Source organism: Oncorhynchus clarkii, chromosome 31 (assembly GCF_045791955.1).
Source record: "Oncorhynchus clarkii lewisi isolate Uvic-CL-2024 chromosome 31, UVic_Ocla_1.0, whole genome shotgun sequence".
NCBI classification, from domain to species: Eukaryota; Metazoa; Chordata; class Actinopteri; order Salmoniformes; family Salmonidae; genus Oncorhynchus; species Oncorhynchus clarkii.
In genome coordinates, this window is record NC_092177.1 from 29,889,118 (window position 1) to 29,913,473 (window position 24,356).

General features: G+C 43.9%; 1 protein-coding gene across 1 annotated transcript in view; it reads left to right on the forward strand.

Moving 5' to 3' along the window:
- Positions 1-24,356, forward strand: part of LOC139391159 (vascular endothelial growth factor receptor kdr-like) — an 80,240-nt gene that overhangs the window by 46,386 nt on the left and 9,498 nt on the right. Inside the window, exons 17-28 of the mRNA XM_071138720.1 lie at positions 4,085-4,208; positions 4,753-4,857; positions 7,489-7,602; positions 7,784-7,872; positions 8,076-8,229; positions 9,438-9,535; positions 10,116-10,238; positions 10,760-10,871; positions 13,029-13,128; positions 19,238-19,343; positions 21,891-22,012; positions 23,114-23,192. Coding sequence (XP_070994821.1) covers positions 4,085-4,208; positions 4,753-4,857; positions 7,489-7,602; positions 7,784-7,872; positions 8,076-8,229; positions 9,438-9,535; positions 10,116-10,238; positions 10,760-10,871; positions 13,029-13,128; positions 19,238-19,343; positions 21,891-22,012; positions 23,114-23,192 — 1,326 coding nt within the window. The remainder of the gene's footprint in view (positions 1-4,084; positions 4,209-4,752; positions 4,858-7,488; positions 7,603-7,783; positions 7,873-8,075; positions 8,230-9,437; positions 9,536-10,115; positions 10,239-10,759; positions 10,872-13,028; positions 13,129-19,237; positions 19,344-21,890; positions 22,013-23,113; positions 23,193-24,356) is intronic.

The following is a 24,356-nucleotide window of genomic DNA, read 5'->3' on the forward strand; positions in this document are numbered from 1 at the left end:
TGGAAAGGATGAAAAGCTTCTAGTTCCTCGGTGTACATTTCACTGACAACTTGAAATCGTCCACGCGCACAGACAGTGTGGTGAAGAAGGCGCAACAACACCTCTTCAACCTCAGGACGCTGAAGAAATTTGGTTTGGCCCCTAAGACCCTCACAAACTTCTACAGATGCACCATTGAGAGCATCCTCCCGGGCTGTATCACTGCCTGGTACGACAACTGTACTGTCCACAACTGCAGGGTTCTCTAGAGGGTGGTGCGATCTGCCCAACGCATCACCAGGGGCACACTGCCGACCTGCCTTCAAGAACATCTACAGCACCCAGTTTCACAGGAAGGCCAAAAAGTTAATCAAGGACCTCAGCCACACGAACCACGGCCTGTTCACCTGCTACCATCTATAAGGAGGAGACCGTACAGGTACATCACAGCTGGGACCGAGAGACTGAAAAACAGCTTTTACCTCCAGGCCATCAGACTGTTAAATAGTCATCACTAGTCAGCCTCCGCTCAGTAACCTGCCCTGATCTTAGTCATTGTTACTACCTTGCTACAACCTGGTACCCTACCTGCACCTTCGAGGCTGTACATAGTACATAGTTATGGAACACTGGTTACTTTAATAATGTTTGCAAACTGTTTTACCCACTTTATATGTACAGTTGAAGTCGGAAGTTTACATACACCTCAGCCAAATACATTTAAACTGTTTCACAATTCCTGACATGTAATCCTAGTAAAAAGTCCCCGTCTTAGGTCAGTTAGGATCACCACTTTATTTTAAGAATGTGAAATGTCCGAATAATAGTATAGAGAAGGATTTATTTCAGCCTTTATTTATTTCATCACATTCCCAGTGTGTCAGAAGATTACATTAGATTACATACACTCAATTGGTATTTGGTAGCATTGCCTTTAAACTGTTTAACTTGGGTCAAACGTTTCGGGTAGCCTTCCACAAGCTTCCCACAATAAGTTGGGTGAATTTTGGCCCATTCCTCCTGACAGAGCTGGTGTAACGGAGTCAGGTTTGTAGGGCTCCTTGCTCACACATGGTTTTTCAGTTCTACCCACATTTTTCTATGGGATTGAGGTCAGGGCTTTGTGATGGCCACTCCAATACCTTGACTTTGTTGTCCTTAAGCCAATTTGCCAACTTTGGAAGTATGCTTGGGGTCATTGTCCATTTGGAAGACCCATTTGCAACCAAGCTTTAACTTCCTGACTGATGTCTTGAGATGTTGCTTCAATATATCCACATAATTTCCCGCTTCATGATGCCATCTATTTTGTGAAGTGCACTAGTCCCTCCTGCAGCAAAGCACCCCCACAACATGATGCTGCCACCCCCGTGCTTCCCCCTCCAAACATAACGATGGTCGTTATGGCCAAACAGTTCTATTTTTGTTTCATCAGACCAGAGGACATTTTTCCAAAAAGTACGATCTTTGTCTCCATGTGCAGTTGCAAACCGTAGTCTGGCTTTTTATGGTGGTTTTGGAGCAGTGGCTTCTTCCTTGCTGAGCGACCTTTCGGGATATGTCAATATAGGACTTGTTTTACTGTGGATATAGATACACTTTTGTACCTGTTTCCTCAAGCATCTTCACAAGGTCCTTTGCTGTTGTTCTGGGATTGATATGCACTTTTTGCACCACAGTATGTTCATCTCTAGGAGACAGAACGCATCTCCTCGCTGAGCGGTATGACGGCTGCGTGGTCCCATGGTGTTTATACTTGCGTACTAATGTTTGTAAACGATGAACGTGGTACCTTCAGGTGTTTGGAAATTGCTCCCAAGGATGAACCAGGCTGATTTCTTCTGATTTTCCCATGATGTCAAGCAAAGAGGCACTGAGTTTGAAGGTAGGCCTTGCAATACATCCACAGGTACACCTCCAATTGACTCAAATTATGTCAATTAGCCTATCAGAAGCTTCTAAAGCCATGACATCATTTTCTGGAATTTTCCAAGCTGTTTAAAGGCACAGTCAACTTAGTGTATGTAAACTTCTGACCCACTGGAATTGTGAAACAATGAATTATAAGTGCAATTATCTGTGTGTAAACAATTGTTGGAAAAATTACTTGTGTCATGCATAAAGTAAATGTCCTAACCGTCTTGCCAAAACTATAGTTTGTTAACAAGAAATTTGTGTAAAGGTTGAAAAATTAGTTTTAATGACTCAACCTAAGTCCATGTAAACTTCCGACTTCAACTGTATATGTTTTCATCAATCTACACACAATACACCATAATGACAAAGTTAAAAAAATATATAAAAAAATATCACATTTACGTAAGTATTCAGACCTTTTACTCAGTACTTTGTTGAAGCACCTTTGGCAGTGATTACAGCCTTGAGTCTTCTTAGGTATGACACTACAAGTTTGGCACACCTGTATTTGGGGAGTTTCTCCCATTCTTCTCTGCAGATCTTCAAGCTCTGTCAGGTTGGATGGGGAGAGTCACTGCACAGTTATTTTCATGTCTCTCCAGAGATGATCGATCGGGTTCAAGTCCCGGCTCTGGCTGGGCCTCTCAAGGACATTGAGACTTGTCCCGAAGCCACTCCTGCATTGTCTTGGCTGTGTGCTTAGGATCATTGTCCTGTTGGAAGGTGAACCTTCGACCCAGTCTGAGGTCCTGAGCGCTCTGGAGCAGGTTTTCATCAAAGAACTCTCTGTACTTTGCTCCGTTCATCTTTCCCTCGTTCCTGGCTAGTCTCCCAGTCCATGCCGCTGAAAAACATCCCCACAGCATGATGCTGCCACCACCATGCTTCACCATAGGGATGGTGCCAGGTTTCCTTGGCATTCAGGCCAAAGAGTTCAATCTTGGTTTCATCAGACCAGAGAATCTTGTTTATCATGGTCTGAGAGTCTTAGGTGACTTTTGGCAAACTCCAAGCAAAATGTGGAAAAATTCAAAGGGTCTGAATACTTTCCGAATGCTCCGTACATATACAGTATACTGAATTTATATTGTGACATCGCTCGTTCTAATACATGTAGAAAAATTCATTTGTTTCTTTATCTTTTGGGGATTGGCGTGTATTGTTTTGTATTGTTAGATATTACTGTACTGTTGGAGCTAAGAACGTAAGCATTTTGCTACACCCACAATAACATCTGGAAAATATGTTTGGTTGTTACAGTCTTGTCTCATCGCTGCAACACCCGTACGGACTCGTGAGAGGCCCAGTTAACCCGGAAGCCAGCCGTTACCAATGTGTTGGAGGAAACACCGTGCACCTGGCGACCATGTCAGCGTGCACTTCGCCCGGCGCACCACAGGAGTTGCTAGTGCTAGTACATCCCTGCCGGCCAAACCCTCTCCCTGTCGTGGCACAGCTAGCACTGCCATGCAGGGCCTTGGACCACTGCACCACCTGTCCATGCTTTAAATTTCGTAGTATGCAATTGTTAAGTGTTACTATCTTGTCTCATCGCTACAACTCCCGTACGGGCTTGGGAGAGACGAAGGTCGAAAGCCATGCGTCCTCTGAAACACAACCCAACCAAGCCGCACTGCTTCTTAACACAGCGTGCATCCAACCCGGTGCACGGAGGAAACACTGTGCACCTGGCGACCTGGTTAGTGTGCACTGCGCCCGGCCCGCCACAGGAGTCGCTAGTGCGCGATGAGACAAGGAGATCCCTACTGGCCAAACCCTGGCCTAACACGGACGACGCTAGGCCAATTGTGCGTCGCCCCATGGACCTCCCAGGTCGTGGCCGGCTGCTTGAACCCAGAGTCTCTGGTGGCACAGCTAGCACTGCGATGCAGTGCCCTAGACCACTGTGCCACCCGGGAGACCCTGTCCATGCTTTTTTAGATTCTATTCTGGATTTTATTTTTTGGCGGGGAAGTTTTTCTCTGAATGGTTTACACCTGTTGTATTCTGTGCATGTGACAAATAAACGTTGATTTGATTTGAATAGTTTCCGTAATAGTATATTGATGTTAACAGTGATAGTAGAGCATGTGTTCTTGTCTTTTAGTTAACATACTTACTGCACAATGCGCTCCATCACCATTTTATTATATTCTATTACATTTTATTTTATTCTCCCCCCTTCCAGCCGGACTACATGATGGGTCCATCCATCATCATCGACCCAGACGAGTGTCCTTTGGACGAGCAGTGTGAACGCCTGCAGTACGATGGCAGCAAATGGGAGTTTCCCCGAGACCGCCTCAGACTGGGTGAGTACCTTACTACAGCATACAGCACTGGTACAGTCTAAGAAGTCACTCACCATGACCACGCTGTAACTCAAAGGCCTATACGCACCATGAATTGGCACCTACTGTAAGCGTATTTACTTGTCCAGCCTACATTTCACATCCACAGGTCAATGTGATGTTGATAATGTGGCACCCATCTGGGTCCTCTTAAACTGTGTGACCCTGTTTGCCCATTACATTGAAATATAGTGCCAGAGAGGATGGTATGTGGCAGAGGTGACACCCCCCTGTGAAGAGGGTGTAGCGTCATTGCTCATCAAAGACCCTCCACTGTCACCTGGTCTTAACGGCACTATAAATCCCCTGGAGGAGCGCTTCACGGGCCCAGTGGTCAGAACCTCAGCAGGTTGTTTTAATTACCCATAATTCAACCTGATAGAGAACCCAACCAGATTTACTACTCCCCAGGGACCAGCCACTTTCATTTACATGTAGACCTATTGTAACCCACTGGCCCCCCTCTCTCTCTCTCTCTCTCTCTCTCTCTCGCTCTCTGTCCCAGGCAAAACTCTGGGCCATGGAGCCTTCGGGAAAGTGGTGGAGGCCTCTGCTTTTGGGATTGACAAGCTCTCGACCTGCAAGACTGTGGCCGTCAAAATGCTGAAAGGTATTGAAGAAACATTATTATCAAGACTTTAATCTGAACATGTTATATATGCTAATTTACTCTCATGTGCACTTCTGTTGAAAAACCACGTTGAAAAGTCATACAGGCTGTTTTCCACATAGCTTCCTTTCGCTCACACCTGGTGAAAATGGTACTGATAAAGGTGCTTCTCTCCAAATACAAACACAATATCCATTGTTTTGGGTGTAACAGATGTAAAACAGCCATCTGTCATTTCAGCAGACAATTTGGTTTCTCGCGCATGATATGAATTCAAAAGCTGTGCTAGCACATGTGCGTGTAATTAACAGTTGCGCACAGGCTATTTGTTCAAAGGAGGCGTGCGTTGGCTGCCTGAGACCTTGGTGTCCCTGATGAGGATGACAGTCTACAGCTATGACATGAATCAGGATAGCATTCCACTTGGTGTTAGTGATTGCAAAGTTTAAAAGTGTAAAAAACAAAAAGTTGTCAAATAAAGGTTAGAAAAATAAAAGTGCTTATTAATAATTGTAACCCAGATGCTTTGGAGATACACAAACAATTGGAAACAATAACCCCCCCCCCCCCCCCCCCCACACACACACACACACACACACACACACCTGCTTCCCACATATGATTTATGGTCACCATAAATTATGGTCACATTTCAGTCTTTCTAAATCTGGCAGAGCATATTTATCCCATCAACAATTGAGTAAAAAGCAGTAAAAAGCAATGCAGAAGGAGAGAGACTCCGAGAGAAGGGGGGGAGACTGTCCAAGGAATTTTACCTAGTGATCTTAGCAGAATAAACATTTCAGCCCAATATCACTGACACTGGCTGTATCCCCTTAGGGTTGATGTGGTCCAACTAACTTTCCTCCGGGTTCTGTTAGGATATTCAACTATAACTCTGTAGAGTAATGGGGCCACAGATGGATACTGATGGTGTTGTGAAACATCTAGCTACATGGGGATGATAAATCAGGCCATTTGTTAGATATTTCTGTCAGTGTTAAAGCATTAATCATCTCTTTCCATTAATCATGGAGGAACCAAACTCACCAGGCCGGCTGCTGCTCCGCTGCTCTACTGCTCTACTCCAGGCCCCCCCCCCAGGTCAAACATAATGAAAAGCAGCTCACTTCCCTAAACTGACCCTCCGTGCAGTGTGGTTTGAGACTCAGCGTCAGTCAGCTCCAGCTTCCAGAGCAGGCTGGGACCACTGTGATGAGCCAAAATAAGACAGAGCAGAAGTACAGTCCCACAATTCACAAGTTTTCCATTCGTTATTTAAATTCAAGTAATTGATTCATTGTTTAAAACCTTTTACTGCAGTGGGCTAAATCAGGGTCACACAGAGTTTTTCTTGGTAGTCCTAAACAAATAAAGTATACACCTCACACACATGGTTATGGGCTTTAAAAGGAAGACACCTGTACCATGTCAGATACAGCGTTTCAAAGTATTCCATTTTGAGTTTGCATCCCAATATTACAGAAGAATATAACATGTTTATTAATTATGAAATTATGGAAAATATGAATAACCTTCCACCCATGAGGCCACTAGAGGGCGATTTGGTCGTTTTCCCCCTCCGTTTTTTTGGTAATTTGGTCATCGAACGTTCGCCATTCATTTTTTAAATTCAAGTCGTTGATTCATTATTTAAATCGCCCTAAATCCCCGTTAGATTAAACCACATCCAGGGAGTCAGTGATGGCTGAGAGCAAGATTATTTTGCAACACCATTTTGTTCAGTCAATGTTTTCATTCTGTTTATCAGTTAGGGACATTATTGGTACCGTTGCTAACTCCAACCACCTGTGTCCAGATGAGCTTTTCAGATAAAAGAAGAGCGAGACATTACACAGGCACATTGGACGCATTAGGCTAGTTGGTATTCCACAGTCTTTGAGATCAATGTTACTGAGAGGTTTAGAGGGACCCCCCCCCCCCCCCCCCCCCAAAAAAAGGATGAGTCACTTTGGTGGTGTTTAGTTTACGTGGTTAAATAAATCCCTCCCTCTGACCTCATAGCATTCCTGACCAAGATATCGGCCTCTTATATTATGTGTAGACTAGCTATACAACTGAGAAACAAAACAGCATTTTATATTCTGGGAAAAAAATAACGTTACTGTCATATTGACTCTCCATGTGTGCTGCAGTGTTCATTGTGCTGTAATGTATGGCTGTGCTTTGGGTTGCTCCCTCATGTATGCGAGCATCTAATTTGATGTGAGAGAATGCTGATGTTTGTGTTGTAAGTCCTATATATTCCCATGTTGACTTAATTTATTTCCCGCTGTCCATCGTTGCATACCATCTTCACCTTGCACATTGAATGTTCTCATGCAGATAATCATATTACCTTATGTGAAAAATGTCTTGCCTATCTAAAATCTCCTCCGCATGCGTAAAAATCTGTTCTTTATTTTCCATCTATACTGTTTGGTTTCCAGACGTCCAGGAACGTACATCAGTTGGCGTAATCTCAAACGAAGATAAAGAATTTATATGACATTTTCATTTAAAGTCCAAAATGCATCCACTCTTTTGTGGAGTATGAAACAGTATCCCCGCAATAGGACATGTACATTTAACCTTCATCCCTGTAAATAGTCTGTGTTTATGTTGAAACAGGAGGAGCTACGACAAATGAGCGCAAGGCTCTGATGTCGGAGCTGAAGATCCTGATCCACATTGGTCATCATCTGAACGTGGTCAACCTGCTGGGAGCCTGCACCAAGCCTGGAGGTGAGAGAGAGAGGACAGGGTTAACTCTTATGTTTAAACTTAGTCACACTGTATGACCTGCATGCAATTTGTGAAGTATGTTTATAAAATGATGGAATCTCAGAGAAAATCCTGTTTTGACTGTTTATGAATCATTACTTATCTGGAATCTTCTTTGAATTCCGTGCGTCTTTCTTCTCAGGTCCATTGATGATGATAGTGGAGTACTGCAAATATGGAAACTTGTCAAACTACTTGAGAAGCAAGAGGGCTGATTTCATCGTTTATAAGGTAAATCAGCAGCTTTCAGAAATCCTGCTTTCTCATCAAATCAAAAGCCTTCATGATTTAGTCTACTTAGCTGTCAAAACCTCCATGGTTCTGTACATTTCTCAACCTAATAGGAAAACCCCAGATTGTCAGAAGAACCGTTTTCTAAAGTGACTCAAGGTTTGCATCTGTATTTTTGATCTGGTGTGTGTCTCGTATGTCAGAGCCAGGACGGTAAGGTGGTGACGTCGGGGTCGGGCTGTGACCTAAGCGAGCTCATCAAGCGGCGCCTGGAGAGCGTGGCCAGCACCGGAAGCTCGGCCAGCTCCGGCTTTGTGGAAGATAAGAGCTACTGCGACTCAGAGGAAGAGGAGGAAGGTAAACTAAATGAGCCAACAGCGTCTTCCTTCCCCTCACCGCCCCCTTCACCCTTCCCTCTCACCTCCACCCACACTCCCATGCCCCCTGATTGTTTTCTTCCCTGGGCCTGATAGGACGTTTCCTCCTCCTATTCATAAATTAAATCGATAGGACAGGAACCCCGGGCTGAGAGGAAAAGGAGGAGTGGAGGAGGAGGCCTCTGTTGACATCCTCCTCTGTCCTGACTGTTTGCCTGTTCCATGACAATAACAGGGGAGGTTAGCATTTTATATCATACCCCCAAGACATGCTAACCTCTCACCATGACAATAACAGGGGAGGTTAGCATTTTATATCATACCCCCAAGACATGCTAACCTCTCACCATGACAATAACAGGGGAGGTTAGCATTTTATATCATACCCCCAAAACATGCTAACCTCTCACCATGACAATAACAGGGGAGGTTAGCATTTTATATCATACCCCCAAGACATGCTAACCTCTCACCATGACAATAACAGGGGAGGATAGCGTTTTATATCATACCCCCAAGACATGCTAACCTCTCACCATGACAATAACAGGGGAGGTTAGCATTTTTGGGTGGGTATGATATTTATGCCTCTGTAATTTTCTCACTCACCATTTTTCACGATTCATTCAGGATTATCCGTAATAAGGGTAGCATCCACATGAATGTAGAAGTATATTCTTATTTACAATAATAGTGACTTCAAAATGACACAATAGATTATTTACCATTAATTTCCATTGGGCACAAAATAATCTGAAACACAACCAAAACAAACTGCAAATGCATAAAAAATTGTAAAGTCTCAAGCTTGATGTGACAAATGTGATAATTGCGTGCTAGGACTGTGGAACCAATTTATTTATTATTTATTTGTATATTTCAATGTTTTATTTTAACTTTTGTCTACTTTGATAGACATATATGTGAATTTGTCCCAATACTTTTGCTCCATTAAAATGGGGGACTATGTACAAAAAGTGCTGTCACTTCTAAACGGTTCACCTAATATGGATAAAGAAAATACCATCAAATAAAATCTGACAGTCTGCACTTTAACCTTATAGTCATTGTATCATATCATTTCATGCCAAAACTTTTGGAGCTCACTGTACGCGTTACACCGTACTAAATCACGTTCATGAAAATAGTTTGTATTCATTTCCACTTTATGGTCCGTTTTACCCTCAGAGCCAGAGGATCTGTACAAGAGAGTGCTGACAATGGAAGATTTGATTTGCTACATTTTCCAAGTTGCAAAAGGCATGGAGTTCCTGGCTTCACGCAAGGTATGCACCTCCTCCAGGCAAATTACGCTATCAAAATACTTTGCTAAAGGTAGTCTTGTGACACACATGTTGGGTATTAATCTAATACCAGTTTATAAAGCTTTATTCAGTCCAGTTGACTTTAGATTTAATAAAAGGCTGTTGTATTTTGACAGCTGGGGAAGTTGTTTTGTTCACATATTTTATTCATAGAACACTATGTTCCTTGCGAGTCTATTGGCTATAATCAGTCTAAAACTCATTCAGATTTAAAGGTCTGTCACAAGCTCTGCGAGAGCGGATGGTACTAATTAGTGAACCCATTGTTGTCAATATTAGAGTGAAGGCTTTAACCTAGGTATGGAACACTTCTCATTCCGAATACAATTGATGACTGTTCCATATGGTTGTCTTAGCTGACATGCACAGGGCATTGAGTGTTTCCTATCAGGTCACATGGTCAGGAAATAGTCCTAGCCATGCTTTATCACATTAGGCTGAATCGTAACTTGAGATATGTCCACATAACTCAAACGTTCATGTAAAGTCATGCATCGATGTCAATCCTAATCTAACTGGATGTTTTATTTTATTTTGTTAGTGTATTCATCGTGATCTGGCTGCAAGAAACATCCTACTGTCTGAGAATAATGTTGTGAAGATATGCGATTTTGGACTGGCCAGAGACATCTACAAAGACCCAGACTACATTCGCAAAGGAGATGTAAGTATGAACAGCAATCTGATCTTTTTTACAATGCTATGCTGTGCTACTATTCATCTGACATAATAAGTCAATTACACGTGATGAAACCCACCAACGACTTGACGTCGATTATCGCCTGTTGTGTGAGAGAGAGCGGCATTCAAAAACACTCAGCTTGATGGAAAAGAACCAGAACACGTGTTCTGTTACTACCGACTTGGCAAAAACAAAAGAGGAATTGAATAAATGCAGGAAATCTGGGAAATGGCAGATATTCTGGGCAGATTTCACTGTTTTGTCTGAAAATGTAATAAACGTGTCTGTCTGCATAGACTAGAGGACGTTTGGTTGTTGAGGATGTTTGGTAGTACTATGCCATGATGGCATTTACCCTACTTTACTCAACAAGCCCTTCTGCTTCTCCTCAGATGTGACAGGTCGGTTATTGATGGTATTGATGAGACAGCCAGTCACACAGGTGAGATGAGATACTGATTTAAAAGAGCTGTCGTCTCTTATCTCCATCTCTCCCCTCACAGGCCAGACTGCCCCTCAAGTGGATGGCGCCCGAGGCCATTTTTGACAAGATCTACACCACTCAGAGCGATGTGTGGTCCTTTGGAGTTCTGATGTGGGAGATCTTCTCTCTGGGTAAATATACATACCAGGAATGACTCACCATGCCTTCTAGTCCCTCAGACACATGCATACACACACACGATAACATACGCACTATACACACACGTACACATGGATTTTGTGTTGTAGATATGTGGTAGTAGAGTAGGGGCCAGAGGGGACACACTTAATGAGTTGTGAAATCTGTTGTGAATGTATTGTAATGTTTTTAAAATGGTATAACTGCCTTCATTTCGCTGGACCCCACCCACAAGGACTACTGTTTTAGGATTGTTAATGAAACTGCAAACAGACTGCTTTGGTGTACACTGATCTTTTCTGGCCTGTAATAGATTTCTATCAGAGAATTCTTATGAGGCTATTTTTGATGATACTCAGTACAAATGTTGCTGCTTATAATTAGTTTTTTTTTAAATCAAATAGTCACAAAATAGTTTGAAAAAAACTATTGTCTGTATAATTATTTGCACACATAATCTTACAATGTTGCACACGGCGTGCAGTATTCCTTCCAAAGGAGGGAGAGGTTTCGTTCTGTCATCAGCCAGCAAGGTTCAGCGAGGAGACTAGTCTCCAGTCAGCTAGCCAGGCGAGGCAAGGTGCCCCCAGCCATGCAGATCCTCCAGATGCACTGGGTCATAGCTGGCTTCTGCTGCTGCGTAATTGTGCCTCTGGGACAAACAGGGGTGCATTGTCAGCTTGAGAAAACTATTTTCATGCTGCTCCTGCAAAAACATTAGTGAACTTGGACTGTGAATTCTATCACAGGCAAGGGCCATTAAAAAGAAAGAATACCTTCCATTTAAGTCGGCCGTTGCCTTTCCAGCTGGCAATGCAAACGCCGTGTAACCAAGCAGCCGATCAATGTAAATGTTTGCCCCTGCTGTGAAACCACTGCCACCTTCAAGATGCCATTGTATGTCGGTCCATGACTGCCTATGCACCGTGCACCACACCCGGCCTAGCTGTTCTATAGCAAGACTCCACATGACATGTTGTATGCTCAAATGTCACCATAGGTAGCAAGGACAACATTCAGAGTAAATGTGACAAAAGTGTAAGGAAAGAACAGTACATCGATTCAGGGCTTTTGGATTCATTGGGCATCTACACTTCAACCTCTGCCATGAAGCCAATCATTTTCGGCATTCAAACACTCGTTCTTTCTCTCTCTTGCTCTATCTCTCTCTCTCTTTTTCTTTCTCTCTCTCTCTTTCTTTCTTTCTAGCTCTCTTTCTTTCTCGCTCTCTTTCTTTCTCTCTCACTCTCCCGTAATCTTTCTCTGTCAGAACCACACACACACACAGAACCACAGACACTGATACCTTCAAAGAACCACTCACTCACTCACACATCTGGGTGGTGTTAACATGGTCTCAGAAAGATAAATTAGGACACGAAAACAACTGCACATTTTTTTTCAAACACTCAAGTCTGCCAATCTGATACAGATAGGTGTTTAGAGGTCAAAAGTTTGCTGCAGTCCCATGGTGCTGGAACCTGCATATCGCAACGTGACCCACAGTCTAGTAGCTTGAGTTTTGTCTTGTGTTTTTGGATTTCACCGTCTTGTTAGTTTAGGTGCCAAACCTTCATCTACACTTCGGTTTCTGTGTTAAACATGTGTTACGTGGTAATCTGCCTATTTACATAGTGTGTTCGGTTGACGTGATGAAGAGAAAGTATAACATGGCGTACTAGTAGATGGTACATCGTACCGACATAGTGCTCTGGAGCTTTCGATGCTATCTGATATTGTGTCAGGGATGTCAGTCGGGTACATGAAAATATTGGTTCATGAGTCTGGACATTTTTATGGATTAGATGGCGTGGGCAATATTTTCCAAAACCCCAACTGGATTGTATATTTGATACAAGTTGGCTTAGTCATGTATTATTGTTTTCGTTTCGGCTGAGCCCAGCATAAATTCTAATTATTCTAGAAAGAGTCTTACTTCAGCCCCAATAGTCCAATTAAATCATATTGCTGTCTCTAGATGTTATTCAGTGTATAATATCATTGTTGTCGAGAGGAGAGTCATGACATTGTCCATGTGCAAGGTCTTAACTGACTGTTTATGAAGCTTTCTTGTCTAATCTGTGTAAAGTATCTGGGCCCTCTCTGTGTGGGAGATTGAAGTGTCTGATAAATCCCCCCCCACCCCCCAGGTGCCTCTCCGTATCCCGGCTTACACATCGACGAGGACTTCTGCTGCCGACTGAAGGAAGGGACCAGGATGAGAGCTCCGGAATACTCCTCCTCTGAAATGTAAGGATCAAGCGATCTTTGTTACTCCATTACTTAACATACAAACCCCAATCTCATCCTCTAACTCAGGGCAAAAAAAGGACTACACTTGCAGTTTGAATGGCAGTTTGAGTGGCCCGTGACAGAAAGCTCTCTCACCTCTTGGCAGTGCATAATGCATCGAGCTCCCTTGGCTCGTGAAACTTGTAAAGACCCCGAAGCATGCCTCTAGTCCTCTCAACGTATCCCCCAAACTCTCCTGAGGGTAATTATCCACCAGGTACTCTTACTCAGGGCAACACATTAGAGGGCAGTAAAGAAAAGCCTCCCATATCGATATACTGGAGCTGAAAAGAGGCCTTGTATCTGCTCCTTCATTCGTTTGAATGAGTGACAGGGCTTGATAGGCATCATGGGTAATCCAGCTCTGAATGTGGAGGGGAGACAGGTGCTGCTGATTGGCAGTTAACCGAGGGGTGTGGTGGGCGGTGAGGTGCGGATCCGTTTTCGGACTGACATCGATGCGGTCGTAATTGAGCCCCACATTAAAGACTGTGGGAGTGGGGAGTGGCCAGGGGGTAGCTGGACACAGGGTAATGAGAGCAAGGGTCGGGAGACTCCCCTCCCTTGTCCACACAAGGGGGATCAGATGCAGGGCAGATGTGGACGGTGCTGCTGAAACAGAATATCTTTGGGGGAGTCTAGGGTGGTTTCTCCTGCCCCTGTGGTGTCAGTGCTGTTAGTCTAGCAGAGAGGTGGACTGAACAGGAGGAGCTGGGGTTGTTGCCTTAATGAGGTCACTGGACAGGGGGATCTGGGGTTGTTGTTGCCGTTATGAGGTGACTGGGTGGCTTCTCAGCAGGGAGGACTATGTCCTGGGGCTCTCTCACTCACTGTCCCAGGCTATGGCACACGTCCGAGTTTACAGGGTTGGGGAGTAATGGATTACATGTAACTGTTTTTTTTTTTAACTGCAGCTGTAATCTGTTACGTTACCAGCAAAAATATTGTAATCAGATTACAGATACTTTTGAAAAACTAGATGATTACTTCTAGGATTACTTTTAAATTCAGAAAGGAACCTATGACACCTTTCTGTTTTCTCAATGACATTCAAATCAACATTGAGAAAAGGGAAAATATTGGCCTCCCGAGTGGCACAGTGGTCTATGGCACTGCATCGCACTACAGACCCGGGTTCGATCCCAGGCTGTGTCACAACTGGCCAAGACCAGGAATCTCTTAGAAAAATGGCTTGTGTCATGCACAAAGTAGATGTCCAAACCGACTTGCCAAAACTATAGTTTGTTAACAAGTGGATCACTCTGCTCCTCTCTGGGGGGTCTTTACTTGGCTCATCATGCTCTAGTGACTCCTTATGGCGGGTAGGGCACCTGCAGGCTGACTTCGGCTGTCAATTGAGCGGTGATTCCGCCGACATATTGGTGCAGCGGGCGGGTGTTAAGGAGCGCGGTTTGGCGGGTCACGGATGCATGACTCGACCTGTCCCGAGCCCATTGGGGAGTTGCAGCGATGAGACAAGATCGTAATTGAAAAAGACAAACATTTTTGTTTGTTCCGCCTGAGCAAGTGTGACCACAAGTCAGAGACCTTTATGATGACTCACAAAATGCGTTTGATGGATCGAGTGAAAAGAGAAGGAATAGCCTTTTTTTGACTAATGTCTTACGACTGCTGTCGGCGTCCAAAGATTATACATACACTTTATACAAGGCTTGGAGGTAAGGACGACAGCAATGGTGTACACTCTTAGAACAAGAAGATGCTCACTACAACCAAAAATGGTCCTTCGACTGTCCCCACAGGAGAACCCCTTCTGGTTCCAGGTAGGACCCTTTTGGGGTTCCATGTAGAAGCCTTTCCACAGAAGGTTCAACATGGGACCCAAAAGAGTTCTACCTGGAACCAAAAAGGCTTCTCCTTTGGGGATAGAACCCTTTTGGAACCCTTTTTTCAAAGAGTGTAGCCGATACAGATATCACTTATTATTGATATAGTGTCTACACTTGAAGTCGGAAGTATACACCTTAGCCAAATACATTTGAACTCAGTTTTTCACAATTCCTGACATTTAATCCTAGTAAATTGGAAATTTGGAAATTGCTCCCAAGGATGAACCAGCGTTGTGGAGGTCTAAAATTTCTTGGCTGATTTCTTTTGATTTTCCCATGATGTCAAGCAAAGAGGCACTGTGTTTGAAGGTAGGCCTTGAAATACATCCACAGGTACACCTCCAACAAACAATTGTTGGAAAAATTACTTGTGTCATGCACAAAGTAGATGTCCTAACCGACTTGCCAAAACTATAGTTTGTTAACAAGAAATGTGTGGAGTGGTTGAAAAACGAGTTTTAATGATTCCAACCTAAGTGTATGTAAACTTCTGACTTTGACTGTACATAGTGCAAAGATCTGGATCACTCTGCTCCTTTCTCATTTAGCTATTTTTTGCGCCTTGCAAATTGTGGTTGTTGTGGATGACTGTTCACAAAAGTGTATTTTAACCCAATAATGGTTGAATTCAAGAAGTTTAAGCTGCCTATCAATCATTGTTTTTGCAACCAGTGGACAGACAGTTAAAAATGCGCTTTTGCAACAGCTGCATAGTGCGGATCCCAGCCTATGGAATTAAAGTTTGAGGGAGTTCCTCCCTTCTAAACTCCTCCGTGGTATTGTGCTCCACAGTGTCAACAACAAGTTTCATTTAAGAAGACAACGAGTGGGGCTTTCATTGCTCAATCTAATTCTTGCTGATATCATTTTTTGAATATCCATAGGCCTAATGGACAAATGCTCAAACTCGCACACTTTTGATAGATTTCAACAGCTGCAAATGATTGAGATATCAGTACTGCTCAAAGCATGCCACTTCATGAGAGCAGCATTTCTTTTTCAACTTGAAGCAATGAGCCCAATCAGTCCTCCATGATAGGGTTTCCCAAACTCGGTCCTGGGCCCCCCTGGGGGCATATTTTATTTTTTTGCCCTAGCATAACATAGCTGATTTGAATGAACCAACTCATCATCAAGCTTTGATTATTTGAATCAGCTGTGTAGTGCTAGGACAACAAAAAAAAGCATGCTCCTAGGGGAGTGCCCCAGGACTGAGTTTGGGAAAACTCGCTCCATGACAACAAAATCATAAACAGAGTGGTATAATTAGTCTTTCGTTTTTGGGTTATGCTCCGGTAAAACAATTTGGCTAATCTATATTTCCAGGTAGTGGCAGGTATCCTAGCAGTTAGAAAGTTAGGCCAGTAACCGAAAGGTCAGACTAGTTAGAATCCCCAAGACAACAAGGTGAAAATAGGTCTATGTGCCTCTGAGCACGGCACATAACCTTAATTGCTCCAGACCCTGGTTGTGATCCCACTCTCCGAGGGTGTCTCAGGGAGAGTGTGATATGCAAAAAACACATGTCCAATTCACACGTGCATTAATACACACTTGAACATGTGTGAAATAGTCTAAATATAAGCACGCCCCAAATTATGTTATTTATTATTTTATTTCCAATTCTTGAAGATCAAGGTGTGTTAAATTAATTGGAATGACTGTAAATCTGACAGACTTTGGATTTTAATGTAAAGATATTACCTAGCTAATATATTATTATCTGTAGTAGAAAGCAATGGGTTTGAAAAATCCTACATAACCAACCCATAAAATAACATGCAACATCCATTTAAGGCCATCTATGTAAACTCTAACACTGATGTATCCCGCAATAGATGTTTTTCAATTGGTAATATTGCCTCTTATGGGTAAAGTCATCTAAAAGTAACTGAAAGAAATCAGATTATGTTACAGAGTTTTTGTCATCCAAAAATTACGTTACTAATTACAATTTTGAATATGTAACTAGCAACTGTAACAGATTACAGTTAGAAAGTAACGCACCCAACCCTGCGAGTTTACAACCTACTCTCAACGGACCCCTCGCTCTCACATCCTGAGCACTGCTCTCAATCTATCTCACATTCTGCTATGTGTGTGTGTGTGTGTGTGTGTCTCTCTGTGCGTAGCGTTTGGATTTCATTTGTGACAAAGCGTGGTGGAGTTAAACTCCCTCTGTCTTATTCATTTGGAAAGGATCAATCCTGTACTTATGTTTTATAACCTTTTACCACCGGGATGTCCAGAATGTTTTAAACATCTTGTGCCAACTGCAGCCAATTGAATGGATGTATCACGGAGACATGGGAGATGGTGATTGGAGTTGACCTGCAAAAATATGATCCAGACTGGAGTCTTAGAGCATGGGGACTGGGAATAGAACTAAATAGCAGCTCTGTAGATCCAGTCAGACCCACTGGTGCCAAGTTCTCCTCTCTAAGATCCTTTCAATTCTGGTTCAAAGCAAAGTGCTCCATTGACCGAATTAAGATAGAGAGAGCAGATAACACTCTGCTAATCTCATGCCAAGGAACCATGAACTACAACCTGCTGATATCAGTTTAAATGGGAAGCAGGGGAGCGGTACGCACTCTATTCTACAGGGGTAATACCCCCCTGTCTCCCACACTTCTCCTCAGAGCCTCCCAGGCCTGATGTTGATCATGTGTGTGGGAGTCTGGGATCCAGAGCCCCTGACCTTGACCCCAACCCCCCGTTATGTGGATGATGAAAGGGGCCGTAGGGCCGGGCGATATGGGGTGGTAAATCTACCCTGCTGCTGCTGCACTGGCTCATCAGGAATGTGTCCCTCCGTTTAGAAGATTGAAAGGTCCACTTCCTCCATCAGCCTAACGGCGCTCCGATCTGATGCATCCTCATCAGAATGTGGAAGACACTCCTCAAGACGCAGGAATCAAGAAAAACGGATGTCCACCTCCCAACGTCCCACAGCTTTCCTGCAGGGAAGAGAGAAGTGGACTTTGGAATTCGTACCACCACAATGGCCCCCCACGGCAGCGTATTCCCTAAAGAGACAGAAGAGGGGTGGAACCAATTTTTTCCCATTACGAAGCAGACAGGAAGCAGGGTTGAAATTGTGCTGTCCACAATGCTGTCTACATCCCCTCCTCTTGATGTGTTGGCCATGTGGGCCATGGTGGTCTACTCTGGGCTTCCATCCTGTCACTGAGGATGTTACGAGTCCCTCCACCTGGCCAAGGACACTCATGAACATGGGAATCACAGCCCAGCCGCTTCCTCCAGCCAATCTCCACTGCACAGAGGGGAGAGGAGACATCTCGCCAAGCCAAGGTCTAGGTGTCCTGAATACAAACACAGATGGAGAGGGCAAAAGGCGAGGGTATGGGGGAGGATCGAGGGCGTAATGGACCATCTGCTTTTTACTGTAATTTTCTCCAAACTCAAATTGACTCAATCTGGTGCCAATCAGAGGAACATAATGGAGCTAATGGGCACCTGGCTGTGTTTACGTAAGGGCCTCTGCGTTTGGGGGCCGCGCTCCATAGTGTGAAGCGAGCTAGGGATTCATCAACACCCCGGGCCGAGCTCGTTCACCACGCTGGCTATGGGGTTTGATTTAAACAGCAGCAGCGGCCGGCGCTCCGTCTCTGAATTCCTCCACGTCCGAGTCGGCCATTATTACAGGCCACTGCTGCAGTGAAAACACAGCACATCACGGCCCTGAGTCTTCCCACATGGGCAGAGACGCTGACAGCTCGTCAAAGAGCTGAGGGGCGGGGGTTCCTAATGTTCACACCGAGACCTAGGGAACGAAATACAGCCCCAGAGACCAGATGACCATTGGAAAATGGAATATTTGGTATATGAGTATTGTAGATGACAGTTGATTTGGGTGAATGCCAGCTACAGGTCATCTCTCTACAGGTCATCTCTCGTGTCAGTCAGCGTCCACACACACTGTCTGGTGGAGGAGGAGAGTATTGGGTTTCTATGAATGTCAAAACACTCCTGATTGTAAAAGATTGAGTATTGTTTGCCTTATGGTTAAATTTCTCAAGGCACTGCAGAGCGAAGCAAGCCTAGCAACCCATATGGATGTGAATACTTGCGATTATCATGTTATTACCATCATTTATTTGAGTTTAGCTCAACAGTATAGCTACACAGTGTGTCTTTGTTATTGATGTGCATTTGCGAGCCAGCATAATGACATGATGTGTATTTTCCCTCAGATACCAGACCATGTTGGACTGCTGGCAGGCTGAGCCAGGAGACCGGCCAACCTTCACTGAACTGGTGGAGAGACTAGGAGACCTGCTACAGGCCAGCGTACAGCAGGTAAGATCCCCATGGCATTGTTCTATCATTCCTTCCACCCGTGAGGGTACCACTAATCTGAAATGAGTGACTAGGTGAAGGTGGTTGAACCCATGAAGGGTTAAGGTGTGTCACATGATGAAGACCAGGTTCAAGGTGACCTGGAGATCAGAGGTCAGCAGAGTTGTGGATAGGGCCTTGTTTCATCTAAGTGCTTAAGGCTTGTGTGACGTACTGTTTTTCTACTGACCAGTAAATGTCTGTAGCTGAGGCAAGAGCCAAAACAGTGTGGAGGAGAACATTTGTGGAGGACGTATGCTCCTCACGGACTAAAAGGGTTTAAGTAAGTCAAGTTTAGGCAAATAGCTCAAAACCACTTAAGCTAAAACCCAGTGAAGTACTTGAGCCACATTGTCCTTACAAAACCACTTTTATCAATGAAATTAGTCCCTGGTTCTGGATGGTGACTCACACAAATTGCAACTATTCAGGCTCCTCTGTGTAAAGCAGTACAGACTGTAGATGATGTGAAGGGGTCTGGCCCAGGGGGGTGCTCACGGGAACTTGGAGGGGAAGTCACACTCAACACCCCCCCCCCCCCCCTCGGCTCCCTTTGAAAAAGTAGCTGGCGCGTAAGAGGAACCGCACTTCAAAACTGTAGGAAAAACAACAGTAATACTAATATGACGCAATATCATAAGCTCTGTATTAAGGTATTCGCAATGTGGTCAATTTAGTGCAGCAGTAGTATATGTGGGAGGGAGGCTGTACATTTGGGGAGGATTTGACATTGGAGAACTTGAGCACAATGGCCATTTATGACAATGGAAACATCCCAAACCCAGCAGGGAATGAGGAGGATCACTTTTTATCGTAAACAATGACAGATCCTCCTCAAAGGTCTGGAGGATTACAGATGTGATCTGACACTGACTAAATCCGCGTTCACATTACCATCACTCTTCATCACCAGCCCAAACCACCAGCTGAAAGATGACCAGATTGAACACATCTAAATGTGGGGCGGCAGGGTAGCCTAGTGGTTAGAGCGCTAGTAACCGTGAAGGTTGCAAGTTCAAACCCCCGAGCTGACATGGTACAAATCTGTCGTTCTGCCCCTGAACAGGCAGTTAAAGCCACGCTCCCAGTTTCACCTCTCTCCCAGACGTAAGGTACAGGGCCCGGTTGCATAAAGCAAAACACCCTAAGTGAGCTTTCATTTTAACTTAAAGTTTCCTTAACTTTAAGTCAGTTGCACAAAACATTGTAAGGTGCATTTCCCCCTAAATGAAGTGAAAAGGTTAAGGGTGCTTCATTCAGTATGGAGGTGAATCTTGCTTTCCTCTGCCCTGGTTTCAAAAGGAAAACATCAACCAGCTAGCTAGTTAGCTAACAGTTAGCTACTTAGCTAAACAATGGAAGGTGCACTACCCATGGCTCCAGAGCTATAGTAGCTGCTTAGACAGCTAGCTTCTCTGTAAATTCGCTTGACGTGGTAGAAAGTAATAGAAACAAGTTGAGAGAAGAAATCCCTACAAGAAACATGCTTTATTATCTTCTGAATCAATTTGGTTATCCTGTCTTGATTGTAGAAGTACTATTTTGCCATCTCACAAAATACATGCGATTTCAGGCTGTATCCATGGTAACCAGGTACTCTTTCTGCCATACATGCCTTGAAACTACCGTAAAACCCCTTAAGTATGCCCTTACCTAAGGAAATATTTGAGGGGCTCTATGCAACGTCATTAAACAATTCCCTTAGGTAACACTTAAAATGTTTTATGCAACTGGGCCCAGGTCCAGATAGTTCATTAACTCAGACACACACAGACAGGACTAAAATGAGATCCGACAGTGGTGGGGATAGTAAAGAGAGGATAGCAGGCCAGACCTCCCATCAGAATAAAACCACAGAATTAAAACACTTTATAACATTACAGATCACTCTCGCTGAAAACCAACCTCATGGGACCCCATCCTGACAGTACAGAAAAGAGCTGAACAGGGAGGATTTCAAACCCTTTCATTAATATAGGTCTGTTACATACAGACTAATTCCTTTACAGGCCAGTCAGCGATGTTGTCTCCACCAGCATCATCACCCCTTCCTCAGACATTCCACATTGGATTTATTAGGCATGACCTTGGTTTCTTTGGCAACATTCCCTGCTAGTCCTGGATGGATTTTTGTGAAGCACACGAACAGTATCAAGCTCAAATCTCCCTAAGCTTCACACGCTTATCACACACCTGTGCTTTCCGTCATGCTATGATAGCAGGTAGCTAGGCCTCTGGTTTATGATAGCTGCTAGCTAGGCCTCTCGTCTATGATAGCAGTTAGCTAGGCCTCTGTCTATGATAGCAGTTAGCTAGGCCTTTGGTCTATGATAGCAGTTAGCTAGGCCTCTGGTCTATGATAGCTGCTAGCTAGGCCTCTGGTCTATGATAGCTGCTAGCTAGGCCTATGGTCTATGATAGTTGCTAGCTATGCCTCTGGTCTATGATAGCTGCAAGCTAGGCCTCTGGTCTGACATGTTGTGTTCTCTCCTCTTTCTGTCCATTCAGGAGGGAAAGCATTACATCCCTATAGCAGCCCTGCTGTCTAAGGAGGGAGACCCCTCCAACACGGCCCTGTCAGAGGAGACCAACACCAGGCCACTCTCTTACCGCGACTCAGGGAGCACCTGGTAAGAAGGATGAGTCTGTCAGCTGGCCAGTCAGTACACTACATTACCCAGCTAGCTATATTACCCTCAACCTAACAGAGATATTACCCTCAACCTAACACACAAGATCACACTCACACCTGTGGCTCACAACAGTATTGAATAAGGTTCTCACATTGATTGTATTGCAATTTAGGGCTGTATTCAATCTGCATTGTGGAAGTTCAGCATTACAGCGTGATTGAAATTTAAAGGCCTTAGCAGAGACTGCATTCGCGGAAAACCCTGCATAAGTCGGCTCAATGGGAAATGATCTTAAAATGTATATCACGCAATCTGTAACGCTTCAGCGATATACATATTGAAGAGCGCTTATTTGAATAATTCTGCCGTAAGTCTATGTTCTTTATATACCATTTAATAGAGAAATTTAAACAGTGAAATGTAATATCTCCATGGGCATCTTGGCTTAATGGTAACTTTAATTTATCTTTAAAGCTGTGTTATTTTAACTGAACTGAGTGTTAAGATAACAACCAATAATTTCCCCACTCTTTATTCAGTACATTGTCCAAAGCACACTCCATTTTCTTTACATATGCTTTGCTTGGCCGGTCGTGTACTTACTCTTAAAGAAGTGCAAGTAGATCTGCTTGAGGACAATGAAAGACCTGATAAAGATTGGGATGAGAACTATATACCCTGGCAGTCTGATGGTGAGGGAGCCCAAAGCATTGTGGCCCCTTCAAAGATTTTCCTCCCAAACCACAGATCCTGCACCAGGATTTATGTCCACTTAAAATAATATTTGTTAAACCCTCGTATTTTCATAGGTCTTACGAGTGGGTTTATTGAGAATGTATTAAAATGCTTTAATGTCAGTTATCCCTTAAGCTGAATTAAGCAGTTATTTGATTCTCTCTCTGTGTTGGAAAGCCAAGAAAATAGGGTTTATTTTTAAAGATCAATTCCCCCGACACTATGTAATTGTTGACTGAATTGATTATGTTCCCGATTATTTTGTTTTTTCTATGCTTTTTGGCGCCTGTATAATCTTGGATTTCTCTGGCTGGGACATTTTTCCTACATTAGGATCTGACTTTGGAAAATTTTTCCTTTCAGGAACATTAAGATCCGTCCAGCAAGTGTGAAGACCTTTGATGAGGTTACCATGGAGAACGGTTCTAACGACAACCATGAGGTGAATTAACCCATCACCCCTATCCCACTCTCACACGATGAACACCAAGTGACTCAAACCTCCCAGCAAACTGGGAACATTCCCAGAACATTAGCTAAGTTTACCATGAAGTTCTAGTTAGGGTTGTATCTAACATTAGCGTGATAACATCCCAAAAACATTCAAAGAATGTTGGAATCAATCCAGGGCCTGTAATGACACCTCTAGTACTGAGATGCAGTGCCTTAGAACGCTGCGCCACTCGTGAGCCGAGTGTTAATGTTTTCCCAGCAAACCAAAATTGGTTCTGTGAAAGTTCCCAGAACATTCGTTAGGTTGCGGTAGATGTTCTCATAACACAAAAATTATTATACAATGATGTATAAAACATTCGCCTGATGTTGCAAGAATGTTCCCAGAACACATTTTATCTGTTCTTTAAAAGTTTCCAGAATGTTTCATTAGGTTGTGGGAAGAGTCTGGTGGAAACATTGTGGGGACATCACAAAAGATATGTTCCCAAAACACAAAAAACTGTCCAACTCAAAAAAAGAAATAAACATCCTCTCACTGTCAACTGCGTTTATTTTCAGCAAACTTAACATGTGTAAATAACATAAGATTCAACAACTGAGACATAAACTGAACAAGTTCCACAGACATGTGACAAACAGAAATTGAATAATCTGTCCCTGAACAAAGAGGGGGGGTCAAAAGTAACAGTCAGTATCTGGTGTGGCCACCAGCTGCATTAAGTACTGCAGTGCATCTCCTCCTCATGGACTGCACCAGATTTGTCAGTTCTTGCTGTGAGATGTTACCCCACTCTTCCACCAAGGCACCTGCAAGTTCCCGGACATTTCTGGGGGGAATGGCCCTAGCCCTCACTCTCCGATCCCACAGGTCCCAGACTTGCTCAATCGGATTGAGATCCGGGCTCTTCGCTGGCCATGGCAGAACACTGCCCCAGACCGTGACGGACCCTCCACCTCCAAAGGCTCATTCTTTCGACGATAAACGCGATTCCGACCATCACCCCTGGTGAGACAAAACCGTGACTCGTCAGTGAAGAGCACCTTTTGCAAGTCCTGAATGATCCAGCGACGGTGGGTTTGTGCCCATAGGCAACGTTGTTGCCGGTGATGTCTGGTGAGGACCTGCCTTACAACAGGCCTACAAGCCCTC